This window comes from Chanos chanos, chromosome 6 (genome assembly GCF_902362185.1).
Source record: "Chanos chanos chromosome 6, fChaCha1.1, whole genome shotgun sequence".
NCBI lineage: Eukaryota > Metazoa > Chordata > Actinopteri > Gonorynchiformes > Chanidae > Chanos > Chanos chanos.
In genome coordinates, this window is record NC_044500.1 from 36,099,558 (window position 1) to 36,112,829 (window position 13,272).

Here is a 13,272-nt window from a genome sequence, read left to right on the forward strand (position 1 = left end):
CAGCTGAACCATAGCCAATTATGCTACTCATCCCTTGACAACAGTAACAAACATCGACTTTACCTCCACATGCAGCAGTCTCTCTCAGTCTTACATTACCTTCATTCCTCTGATGGGACTTCCCTTGTATATGTACTTGTGCACTGGGGGAAGGATCTCAGGTAGTCCGTGTGCCAAATTCTGCCATTTTTATGAAATAAAAAGAATTATACCAACAGTAAACTGATCCAGGCTTCTTGTGGGTTGGCTATTAGTAGTGAAACTACCCAGATTTCCATCTTTGATTTACAGCCCTTTACTTTAAGTTGACTTAAAGTTACTCAGTGATTGTACCTCAGTAAAAAACGTTCTTTGTCCTTGGCTCAAGGTCTCCTAAGCCCGTCAGTTTAATAGCACCGTTTATTGTTCTGATATTAGATCTTACACAGGGCAAGAGAAGGGAAAGTTAGCAATGGCATGCAAAGTAAAATATATTGATGGATTGTGGATATAACAGCCTGTTGCTTTTATCTTTGAAATACTTCGTGAATGAAATACTTCATCTGTCACACTCTGTTTGTTTTAATTTGATATCGCCAAAGTGTGATAGGGCAAACGGGTAAAACGCCAAATATCTGTTAAATTTCAACATCAAAAGTTTATTTCGCATAAAGAATAGGATGATATAAGTCATTGTATGGCAAGCGTGTTGGGACAGATTTAGTGTGAACCTTATAACCTTGGATGCATTCTGCTGAGTACACAGTATTCATAAGATCAAGTGGAGTGGAAGAGGTCTCTCTTTCTCCTTAAGTACTCCCATATGTTTGAGTGCGGGTGGGCAGTGAGTTTGATTTAGTCTGGACTGAAACAAAGGAAACAGTCAGACCCGGGCTAGCCTCGTCAAAGTGCCAGCTTAGTCACACTTAGGACTTGTTTCAACTAATGCACTGCACTAACATTGTTTCACTCAGTTCATAGCTTTTAGATGTTGTTTATTTCTCAGGATATATAAGAATGTATGCCTTAAGGGCCTTAAAGAAGTCTGAGTGTGTCCGTCGTTAAACGCATTTCAATATACAGTAGGTCTCGTGCATGTGGTTCTTTTTAAATGCCATACTCACATGGCAAACATTATGTGTAACAGATCCATAAAACAAAGACACGTGCGGTTTTAGCAAATGAACTACGATCAGTGGCTTGATTGATTGAATTCTACTCTCTCTCTCGCTTTCTCAATTCAGTAAAATCCCATGATGCTGTTGCCTCGTCCATCTAACCCATAAAAAAACAACAACAACAACAAAAAAACATGTGACTACATTCTAAGCAATTCCATCAAGGCGTCAACATGTATTTTGTGTTAAAACCGATGGTTGTTGGTCCCACTTGTCATGTTTTATACTTCTTGTCCTCCTACTTGTCATCACCGTTCACTCCCATCTACTGTATGTGCCTGTAGATGTAGATGAGTGCAAGGGTGGCACACACAATTGCTCCAGTGGGGAGTTTTGTGTGAACCAGGACGGCTCCTTCCAGTGTGTTCATCTGAATGAGCTGTGCGACGAAGGCTTTATACTCAACCCCGATAGAGAGTGTGTGGGTAAGAGCCCCAAACCAAACAGCAACTTGGGGTATAATATCAGCTCATCCTCACACTGCTGCCCTCTGGTTTGCCAGGTGCATTTCCCCACACAAATACAAACAAACTCACTCAAAACACAGAGACAAATACGGATACACAGTCAGATTAAACACAAAGTTTTTGTCGGAAAACTCACATTCACTCAGTAGGCAAATCAAATGTTTTGTGGCCTGTGTGGATTTGTTTTGCATATCTTCAAACATGACCCAGGGATCAAAGATTGGAGATTAAGTTTATGCATACAATGTCACAGAGCATAAAAAATCAGTGCAGTTGCTACTGAAGTCTGAGACTAGCCCCTAAACTAAGCAGCGGTAACCTTAAAGAGCCCCATGCATGTGCTAATCCTGCTGACCAGTTTTGAATAGTTTCCCTGTACTTCATATGGGAAATGACTAATCCAGAGATATGAAATTTTCTCATGAGTAAGATTTTTGTCTCAAATTGTGACATTAACTTAATCTCTGTTGATATGTTTTCCAGTGCTTTACATTGAGAAGCTTGGATAAGTGTGTGTGTGTGTGTGTGTGTCTCTCTCTCTCTGTACATCTGTGTGTGTGTGTGTGTGTATGTGTCTGTGTCTGTGTCTGTGTCTCTGTGTGTTTGTCTGTGTGTCTGTGTGTGTGTGTGTGTTTCTGTGTGCTTGTTTGTGTGTGGTAGAATTTGAGCTTCTTTTGTCAGATGAAATTACTGGTGTGTAGACACTGGCAAACCAGAACCACATATTTTCTACCCTCCCGTCTTTTTCTGTTCATCTGCACCCACTGAACATGGCACATCGTTTGGGATTCCAGCCCTCACGCTGATGACAGAGAAATAATGTTTCACAGTCCATAATCCTCTTCGCTTGCTCCTCAGTCACGCCGGCCTGTGCTCTGCCTAACCGACCATCAGCCTAGCCTGCGTTGTCTGGCCACACAAATGCATTATTCATTCCCTGCATGGTCCTCCAATGCATTTCTGCTGGCCCATTCTGAAGAGACCCCGTGCCATTTTTCATTCTTTGTGATAAAACGCTTAAACGTGTGCGATTCCTATGCCGCGTTTATGTGTTTGTGACACCTGCAATCCGTGCAGGCTCTCTCCTGGTCCCTCAAGGCAGCCTGCCAGAGTTACTTCCCTTGGCTTTGTCGGACTGAATCGTGTTTGCATTTAAAAGAGAAAGGTCTCCATTTCCTCACTGTGTGTGGAGAGCACTTGGCCTCTAGTAACAATGTGATGTGAACACCCTTGAGATGAGGTTGAAGGTGGAGACCTCAAGGCTTGAGGCGTTTTTTTCCCCTCTCCCCCCTTATGACTCACTGGAAATAATGCAGCCTCTCAAAGCTCGAGGTCCCAGGAGCTATCACCGTGGCAACCTGCTGTAAAAAGAACATACACTTGTCCATCAAGGTCTGACAGAGATGAAGACTTTTAAGATGGTGTGCTTTGAACAGTGTCTGTCAGGCTTTGAACAGTGTTTGCCGCACTGTTATGCAGGGAACAGATGTGCCCCCCCCACCCCCCTTTCAGGAAGAAACAGACATTTCTGGAATAACATAAGAAGCAACAGAGAAAAGGATCTGGTCTTTTTTAAATTACATTTCGCTGGATAATTTCTGAATAAGTTTAGTTACTTTCTACACAATTTGTTTCTCTGTTTGTTTTGGAACAAAGAGAGAAAGGGTGTGCAAGTCTCTTAAACAGTCTCACAAACATTTCAGTGTGTTTTTCAGTCTCTGAAGACCGATAGAAAACTTCAGTTCTCACTGGCATCAGTATGTTCCAAGGAAAGATTTGGAACAGAGCTAAAAAGTGCCTCGGGATAAGAAGTGGGACACAAGGGGTGTTGCCCCATTCCCACGTCTCCAAAAATTCTCTCCATTTTTTAACAAGCGATTCTTGCCTCCCAATACGGATTTGTTGCGTGTTTGTTTGTGGAGGTCTCAGAAGAGACTGACACATTCAGAGATGAGCTTCGGGGCTGGCTAGGCGCCACGGACAGGCCTAAATCGTCATCCCTCTCCCCACCACCCCACCCCCGACAGTACCGGCCTTGTGACAATGACCTGATTGCAGGAGATTGCAGCTCGACAACAATGCTGTCATCTGGTGCTATGAGTCACTGTCCTGGCAGCCCAACCCCGATGCTGTAAAACCGTGTTTTCTCTCCTGTGTTTACTAGTTGTTGTTCAGCACTGATAAGACGCTCTGTGCTCCTTAGCTGTTTTAGACAGCCTAGACAGACCGAATATTTCCAGCAAAAACCCTAAAATGATTTTCTCTGCCAATAATAACATGTCAGACAGAATCCTCCTCTTGGCTTACAATGCTGTTGTTGTCCAATGCTTGAAGTAATTAGTCTCCCTCTTGCACTATGCTGATTTCCTCATTTACTTAAGTCATTCATTCCAAGCCTTGTCCAGAGGTTGCACTTCGTAAATCTCCTCAGCTGATGATCTTGGCCCAAAACAGAACATAAAGTAAACTGTCTTATGACTTACTCACAGGAAAAAAACACGTTGCCACCCAGCCTGCTAACACCGACCTTTTTGACAATGACTTCTTTGTAGGTTTGATAAGTCTATGTGCTTTTGCCTGATAATGACTGTAACTCGGTATGCTTCATCAGCGCAATGGTGTGCGTCTCATCAAACTACCAAACCAGCCTCTTTGTGTGTTATTGCACAACCATGACTTCTCTCTATCACAATTCACACTCAAATATTACAAATTCTTATGCCTCACCTCTACCCCTGCAGATGTGAACGAATGCGTGACCAACACGCACACATGTCAGGCCAACGAGCGCTGTGTGAACACGATTGGTGCGTTTATGTGTGAGAGACAGATCTCCTGCCCTGCTGGCTACCAGCTGAGGAATGGAGTTTGTGAAGGTGAGTGCACTGCTGCAGAGCAATACACCAATAGAGATAATTCTATCATATTTCATATCAAGGAGTGACAATATGTCAATAGAGAATGGATCAGAGTAGAGTGCATGAGTGTGTGCTGCACTGTGACACCTATCAGAACGCAGATCAGGCTCCAGATGTTAGTCCATCTCGGAAACATTCTGAGACGTAGTGCAGGGCTTGGGTGGATGTTTCTCTGCATGGTCAACCTGATGACTGAAACAGGATTTCATATACAGTATGTGCAGTGTGAGACTCATAAGAGCCATTCTTTTGCACCATCCCATTGAGATGAGTCTCAGGGGAGCCTTTAGAGAAGTCCTCGTTCTCATGCTATTGACCTAACCGGCACAAGAGGAAAAACAGTACAGCTCACGGATCAGGATCTCAGATCTCTGCTAGCATTGCCTTAAAAGACCTTAGAAAACAATGTTTTAGGGGAACTGTTTCCTTTTAGAAAGATCTATAACACAATCAGAAGCACGCCAAGTTTATTATCTCTTGGAACATCTATCAAACTTAAACAGTACACGCACTTGAGTAAATTCAACGTGCTTAAGTTTACTCCTATCGCACCATCCAGGCAGCTCTCTTTCATTCTATCAGAGTTCACTTAAAAGGTGAAGAACGGGGCATTTAATCTATTATCGTGGCAAAAGCTTGGCAATGTGTGGACCATCGTTTGAGAGCAATAACAGCTGACTGGCTTGTGTTCCACTCATGACAAATCTATGCTGTCAAACGTGATCTGTCAGAACACTGACAGATGCATTAGCCAGATAACACCCCCCCCCCCCCCTCCCTTCCCTGCCACAACCAACTGATAATGATCCCAAGGAACACATGCTGAGAAAATGCCAGAGCTCTGAAAAACTTTTCAAAAGTCTATGACTCTTGTCAGAGCTTGGCACAGATAAGTAAGTGTAGCAGGATAATTAAGGTAATATTTGGCAGAGCAGCTAACTGGGAAATGAATTAATTATGCGCTTGAAAGAGAAAAAAAAAAGTTTTCTTCTCTGATGTTTAGAAGTTGCTTTACTGATATGGACTGTCCTCCCTAATCCTCAAATGTAGTTATTAAAATATCTTTCCAAATAATCAGCTTCTCTCCATAAAGCAGATTTGTTAGGGCAGAGATGTTTCTTCACAAGATGTTACCCGGGTTATAAAATTATGAATTCAGCGAGGAGAGAGGAGGAGAGAAGACAATATTTTTTTATTGGAAATATCCTGTATGCAGCAAAAGTATTTCATCAAATGGAGAGATCCCTGAGTTGTCTTCAATTAGAAAGGCTGTCTGGTTGATTTTTACACCCAAATACTATGTTACTGAGCCACAGTGCCATCTACTGTTCACTACTGATCTTTCTCTGGAAACCTCCGACCTCCATTACTATCTGTGTATTTAACACATCAAATGCATGAGCAGGGAACCACTGACTTAAATCTTCCATCAGGTGTGTCAAACTAGTCCTTATAGGTAATTAATCTGTAGATGAACTGTGATGCTTATAGTTTTTATTACAAATTCTTTCTTCATGAATTATTTGTTTTGTCTCCCTTCCTTGATACTGAAGTTTGCAACCTTGGGGTATGTAATTTGTCTCTACGTTCCGTTCTTTTGACGTGGTAACCTACCTCCCACCAGACATTGATGAGTGTATGGTACGCACACACAACTGCAGCGCAGGCTTTGAGTGCCAGAATACAGATGGCTCATTCCACTGTAGCCCCAAGCAGAGGTGTCTCACCGGCTTCACTCAGGACGCCCATGGCAACTGTGTTGGTAAGAGAGAGATCCCTGTCTGACAGAAAAGCGTCTAAGCTCAGAAAACGTCCTCAGATCTCGAGTATGTACACATGCACATGACAACCTAAACTCGATGAGTCACACTTCAATCTAAACCTCTGCTCCTTAAATTTGTTGCTTTTGACAAAACATGTCTGCTGTGATCAGGCTATAACAGAGCTTATTCAACTTGTGTATTAATCATTCAACTTATCTACTAATCAAGTGTGTCTGTATTGCATAAACATTTGCATAAATATGCTGTTCGGGGCTTAGCTAAAAGAGCAAGTACTGATCTAAACCATTCATAGTCAAGCAGGCTGAATGGCATAATTTGATTATGGCACGACATGCAGCGCACAGATGATATAATAAGAAGCTTTTAGAAGGGCATATTTAATTGGATCTGATTAGGAAAAAGGAAATAGCTCCCATTTGATTGGACCCCAAAATGAGACCTGTATGCTCCTCTCTCTGTTGTTCCCTTGTCTCATCTTTTTGTTGTACCCTCTCATTCTCTTTCTGGCTCTTTTGGGCATAGACATTAATGAGTGTACCAGTGTGAGTGAGCCATGTAGGGCAGGCTTTAACTGCATAAACACAGTGGGCTCCTATACCTGCCAGCGCAAGATCATCATATGCGGCCAGGGTTATCACTCCAGCCCTGATGGAACCAGATGCATCGGTGAGAATGTGATGGCCAGAGCTTTCTCTCTCTCTCTCTCTCTCTCTCTCTCTCTCTCTCTCTCTCTCTCTTTCACGCTTACACACATGCACAGCCATACTCACACACGCACCACACACACACACACGTGCACACACATACGCACACAAGTATGCATACACACACACACACACACACACAGACGCACACACACACAGACACACGCACATGCACACACACACACACACACACACACACACACAGAGGATGTCATTAGTATAAGTGGTAGAATTGCCTCTTGATTGCACCAAAAGTGCCCATTGTCATAAGTTATCTCTTCACAGACCACAATCTATCTAAAGTTTGTTACTTTCTGTTATTTCAGAGTACGCAATCGACAATGAATCTGTGAGAGATTACTGATAACTGATTCAGTGTCTGGAGCACTGTTAGGCACTGCATTACTTGAGTCTGAATAGCAAAATATGATTCTTTTCACACCTTAGAGTCATTTGACCAATTTAATTATTCAGAAACACAAAGATGACTTAGCTGTTTTCAGCTCTGTGGGAAACTCTGGACCGTCTCTTCTGTCCTCTGTGTGCAGATGTAGATGAGTGTCAGACGGGCATTCATCGCTGCGGTGAGGGCCAGATCTGTCACAATCTACCCGGCAGCTACCGCTGTGATTGCCAGACTGGATACCAGTATGACGCCATCCGCCAGCTCTGTCTGGGTATGTAACACTCCATGCACTGTCATTAAAGCACCATTTTATAAGTGTTTCTATAAGATGGCTGCCTCATTTAGTTAATGGAGTGGCTAAATTAAGAAAGTACCTCATCGTCTCTCTTCAGACCCATAGTTATTCCTGGTTTCCACTAGCTGAATAATGCACACTGTCTGTGGGGTTACTTAAAACTCCATGTTGTCTTTTTGGACGTAGTTGTAATCAGAGGCCAAGAACAAACACACTTTGAGAAGCCTTCTGTATATTTGTGTATTCCCAAGTGGTTCCATGAGTGGCAACTTGATAAGAAGTACATTCTTTAGACAGAAAGTCATTGTGTCTGAATATATGGTTCTGTATGAAATGCCTGACTGAAGACATGCATATGGATGAGGGTGAGACCAGTGCCCTCTGCTGTCTGTGCCTGAGCGTACGCTGAGTTCAGCTTTATCTCTCATCATTCCTGTGGGCCAGAGAGTGGAGATCCCCACTGCTTAATCCTGTGCTGCTTTAATAGACAATCAGTCTAGGTGTCTGTCTCTGATTTCTAAACCTCAGCTCATTGCCTCTGGTTAAACTAATCTATGTCTTTTGTTTCTTGGCAGATGTGAATGAGTGCTGGCGTTACCCCGGACGCCTGTGTGCCCAGACTTGCGAGAACACCCCAGGCTCCTACCAGTGCTCCTGCACAGCCGGTTTCTCCCTGGCCTTTGATGGGAAGAACTGTGAAGGTACAGTGTGTCTGTTAACACATACTAATGTGAATATGTCCTCAAACAGTGTCAGAGGCCTGCTGTGCTTTGCTAGATTGTAAAGATTGTACTGATATCATAGTTCTGGAGTTCACTGTCTGCCATCAGTAAGACTGCTGTGTTGGCTGAACCCAGTGTCTATGTCCCTGGCTACTGAAGAACAGATGTTTAATGACTACCTAATTAGGCCTAGGTTCAGGTGTGGTCGGTACTCACAGAGAGTAGCAGAGAACAAAGCTGTCCTCTACCATGACTCAGGATATTCTGGGCTTGAGGGCTGTGTTATTTAGGGAACTTAATCAACCATGGTTGCTTTTTCTAGTCACATCACAATGGGGAATTCTGTCATTTAAGGAGAGTCTATTTCAAGGACTCGGATGGGTAACTTGGCGGGCGATGGTGTTCAGGAGGTGACTTTTTGCTCCATGCTTTGGGGTACAAACATGAAGACAAATGTCTCCATGCAACCCCATGCTTCTTTAATTAATGGAGATGGCAAAAGCTCCAGAGACTCTGTCACAGTACTAAATACACACAAAGTATCTGACATTTGTTTTAAAAATGCTAAAGGTTTAATAGTTATGATAAAGTAGTGGTGTTTGATAGGTTACAATATGTGTCACACATACTTTGGCGGCATTGAGACCTTACAGCTCTATATTCACATACACTCTTCACACTTCTTTGTTTGAGACGAACCAAGCATTCAACCAAATACACAGCAGTATTGCTTCATGGATGCAGAAGCATTTAACTATTAACGCTTTCAGTCCGCTTACACCGCCGTAAGTTTGAGCAAGAACACAACACGATCCATGTTTTGAGCAAAAGCTGTGTGTTCTAAGACTTCATCCTTATACCTTTGCTTAGATGTCAATGAATGCGACAACAATCCATGCAGTCAAGAGTGTGCCAACATCTATGGTTCTTACCAGTGTTACTGCCGTCAGGGTTTTTACCTAAAAGAGGATGGGCATACCTGTGAAGGTAAGGAAGACTCTATTTATACAGGAAAAAACATTGTGTGTCGTTAAGGACATGACCTCGGATGCTTGCTTTGTGCTTGGCTGCAGTAAATCCAAGTGGCTATTGATTTATTGACTGCTGAATGCATGTTCATAAATTACTGTCAGTAATATATTAGCTTACTGATAAGCAAACAGGAATTCTTTTATTATTAGGAGTTTCACAGAAAGAAAGCAATCTATAAAAGCGTGCAACATTAAAGGGATGCAGAGATGAGAGAGATTTCGTGTATATTGATCTAAGTGATGATTTAGTATCTCTCACTGTGGAGACATATCAGATCAATGAGACCAGGGCTCTTGTCACAGGGGATTGATTCATATTTTCCTTAGTGACAAAGCCTGAGGCAAACATATCAGTTATTCACCGTGGGGTCACACAAACACACACACATACATGTGCACACACACACACGCACATGCACACACACACACACACACACACACACACACACACACACACACACACACACACACACAAATACATGTACACAAAAAGATAGACCCCTTCCTGAGATTGACTAATAGACTGTCACAGTCGGTTGTTTTGATGTGCAGTTGGCCTTTATTGATGCTGTCTATCCCAGTATGGTGTATGAAATGCCATGTGCTTGTGTATTGTAGATATTGATGAATGCTCGCAGAGCATCGGCCATCTCTGTGCCTTCCAGTGTGTGAACGTTCCAGGCAGCTACACGTGCGCCTGCCCCACTCACGGCTACTCTATGTCACCCAATGGACGCACCTGTCGAGGTAACACAGAAATGGCCTGTTACACTAACACTCCTGGTCCATAAATGTTGTTTAGATTGCTGTAGACCTCCACATGTGTGCAATAACCCAAGACAATCAGACTGCAGGCCTATATTGTCATTGTGCTGAGTTACACAGTCACAAGGTTTCACAATGTTGAGAATGACATGAGACATTCACTGATTATATTATCACAGTTATTGCTTCACCATGCTTACTTACATTCAGACAGAACATTTTCAGTATCAGCTCCCCCTAGGTTTTTCAAAGTATGAATTCTGATAATTGGAAAATTTAATACAAGTCAGTGAACTCTGGTTTGACTCTAGACCTGGAGCTGTGTCACCTCTTAGAGTATCAGAAATTTACAAAACTCCCTTCAGCTCCTGGGCTGCCAGTGAATAAGAGCCGTTGTAAGATTAAAAAAAAAAAAAAAAAAGAAAGAAAAAGAAGAAGAAGAAGAAGCGTTTCTTCCTCTCCCAAAAGGTCAGGGCGCGCCAGGGCTGAATGAATTGGGCTGTGGATTGGAGCTGGCGAGCTGTAACGAGTTTTGCATCTGTTAAAATGAGATGCATAATTAATTGCAGCTACAGGGCCACTATTGACTTCTGGCAAAATGAAGCACATCTCTTGGTCACAGCCAACCGTGGTCGACCCTGACATCCAGGGACTGAGGAGACTGATTGGGAACAGTATCGTTCACCAGTGATTATACTGCAAAAGGGCTGCTCCTCTGTGTACTACAATACACAGAGTATTCACTAACAGTCTTTAAGACCAAAAGAGAAAGGAGGAGAAATCCTAATGTGTCTGCTTTTGTATTTTCTATTGCTTGCTTTGTCTGTTCTATTCTGTTAAAATAAGGCTATTCTCATATGAGTGTGTCACCATTCAGCTACACTGCTGCATCACCAGGCGTTTATCCAACATCAGGTCTTGGTGTCACAGGCCCTTTGTGATGATCTAAAGTACAGCACACTAATTTTCTTAAACAAATACATTAGATTTATGAAACATATTAAGGCAACAGTGTTAATTACATCTGCACATCATTGCTCTAATGGTCTTATGGTTGCAGTATTCTTTAATCATGCCTATATTCCTCTTCCTCTTCCTCTTCTTCTTCTTCTTCTTCTTCTTCTTCTTCTTCTTCTTCCTCTTCTTCTTTACGTTGTTATTATTATTATTATTATTAATAATATTATTATTATTATTACTATTACTGTGTATATTTCAGATATTGATGAGTGTGCTATCGGAGCACACAACTGCTCTGCTGGCCAAACCTGCTACAACATTCAAGGAAGCTTCCGCTGCTTGTCATTTACTTGCCCAGAAAACTACCGGAAAGTGTCAGACACGTAGGTATCGCCTGGTGGCCTCATTAGTTTAAGTCAGACACAAACCTCATGTCCCTGGTCCCGTATGTATACACATGCGGGTTTGAAACTCTGCCAAGTAGTGTCAAACTCCTACACAGTGACAGCCCTATTCCAATATGAGATGCAAATTGAATGCAGATCTGATCAAAGCTTGCATGGTAAGAAAGAGAGCTTCGAGTGTTTATTATTTTGATGCAGGAAATCTTATCTGTAACAATTCAAACAAAGAACTAACTGCTATTCAAAGAGACAACGATCACATCAAACTATGTTCCACTGGCCATGTTGGCAGGGCTGAGTTCCTCATGGTTCTGCCTCGGAGACACATACACACACACACACATACACACATAGATACTCATACACACACACACGCACACGCACACGCACACACATGCGCACACACATTCATGCACATACACTGAAGCAAGCACTGAAGCACACAGAAGCACTCTCAGACTATGAACATTGTCCCTTGTTAACACAGAGGTCCATGGTATTCACATGGCTATTGAGGCCCTTGACAGAGCACCCTCTCCACTGAGCAGAGAAATGCAGGCAGATTGCTTTGATCAGTCTTGTGGCTAGGATGGTCACGTCTGCAATTTCCCACTCAGGACTCAACTGGGTGGAGACACAGACCGCTCACTGACAGCCCACCTAGACAGAAGCTCCCTTTATTAACAGACTAAATTTACACAAAGATACCTACTGTAGACATATAGCGTGTCAGACTGCACATGCAATGCACCATCATTCTATCCTCAGAGGACAGGATTTCATGAATCCCTGCTGCTTTATTGTGTGTTCATAATCAATTTTCTGGCATGCTAACATGATTTTCCATCCAAAACATCATTATAATGGCAGTTCATTTCAGTTTACTTAGGAGGTGAAAACATTCAGTTGTTTTGCTGCTTATGATATTGTACTCTTAACTGTACAAGAGTAGAATCAGAAAACTATTACTGAGTGCTTCACACTCAGAGATAAACACGTTTTGGTGGAAAATAAGTCTTGTGTACTCCCAGTGTTTCAGTAAACTGATGCTGCTTGTTGGGCCTTGTAGACGCTGTGAGCGCGTTGGCTGCCCCAACTTCCAGGACTGCCAGAACATGCCTCTGCGCATTACTTACTACCAGCTGAGCTTCCAAACCAACATCGTTATTCCGGCTCAGATCTTCCGCATCGGGCCCTCACCCGCTTACTCTGGTGACAACATCATCATCAGCATCCCCAGGGGCAATGAGGAGGGGTACTTCAGCACGCGGCGGCTCAACAGCTTCACGGGTGCCGTTTACCTTCAACGGCAGGTGCGAGAGCCACGGGACTTCTTCATCGACGTGGAGATGAAGCTACTGCGTCAGGGCACCTTCACCACGTTCCTCGCCCGCATATACGTCTTCATCACGGCCAATTCTCTCTGACACCGCACACTCTCCCCCTAAAAAAAGCCCCTTTCATTTCATATGGTGCTAAACTCTTGAGGGTCTCCTCATGATTCCGATAATAGTTGTATTTAGAGTTGCATTTCTGTAGTCAAAGACTGGCCATATAGGATACAGATATTTGTGGGGTTGACTGGAAGACTGGAAACAACAGATTAATGTGGTGTAAGGTGAGGTGGATGGTTCTCTAAAATGTTTTATCGTGAAGTAT

The 13,272-nt window shown here is 42.9% G+C and overlaps 1 protein-coding gene across 1 annotated transcript in view; it reads left to right on the top strand.

Annotated features, from left to right (window-relative positions):
• The window catches only part of fbln2 (fibulin 2), a 42,500-nt gene extending 29,460 nt beyond the window's left edge, over nucleotides 1-13,040 (top strand). Inside the window, exons 11-20 of the mRNA XM_030778309.1 lie at nucleotides 1,442-1,582; nucleotides 4,366-4,500; nucleotides 6,167-6,304; nucleotides 6,849-6,992; nucleotides 7,579-7,707; nucleotides 8,307-8,432; nucleotides 9,324-9,440; nucleotides 10,103-10,231; nucleotides 11,469-11,592; nucleotides 12,683-13,040. Of these exons, the coding sequence (XP_030634169.1) occupies nucleotides 1,442-1,582; nucleotides 4,366-4,500; nucleotides 6,167-6,304; nucleotides 6,849-6,992; nucleotides 7,579-7,707; nucleotides 8,307-8,432; nucleotides 9,324-9,440; nucleotides 10,103-10,231; nucleotides 11,469-11,592; nucleotides 12,683-13,040 (1,541 nt within the window). The remainder of the gene's footprint in view (nucleotides 1-1,441; nucleotides 1,583-4,365; nucleotides 4,501-6,166; nucleotides 6,305-6,848; nucleotides 6,993-7,578; nucleotides 7,708-8,306; nucleotides 8,433-9,323; nucleotides 9,441-10,102; nucleotides 10,232-11,468; nucleotides 11,593-12,682) is intronic.
• Nucleotides 13,041-13,272: the final 232 nt, after the last annotated feature.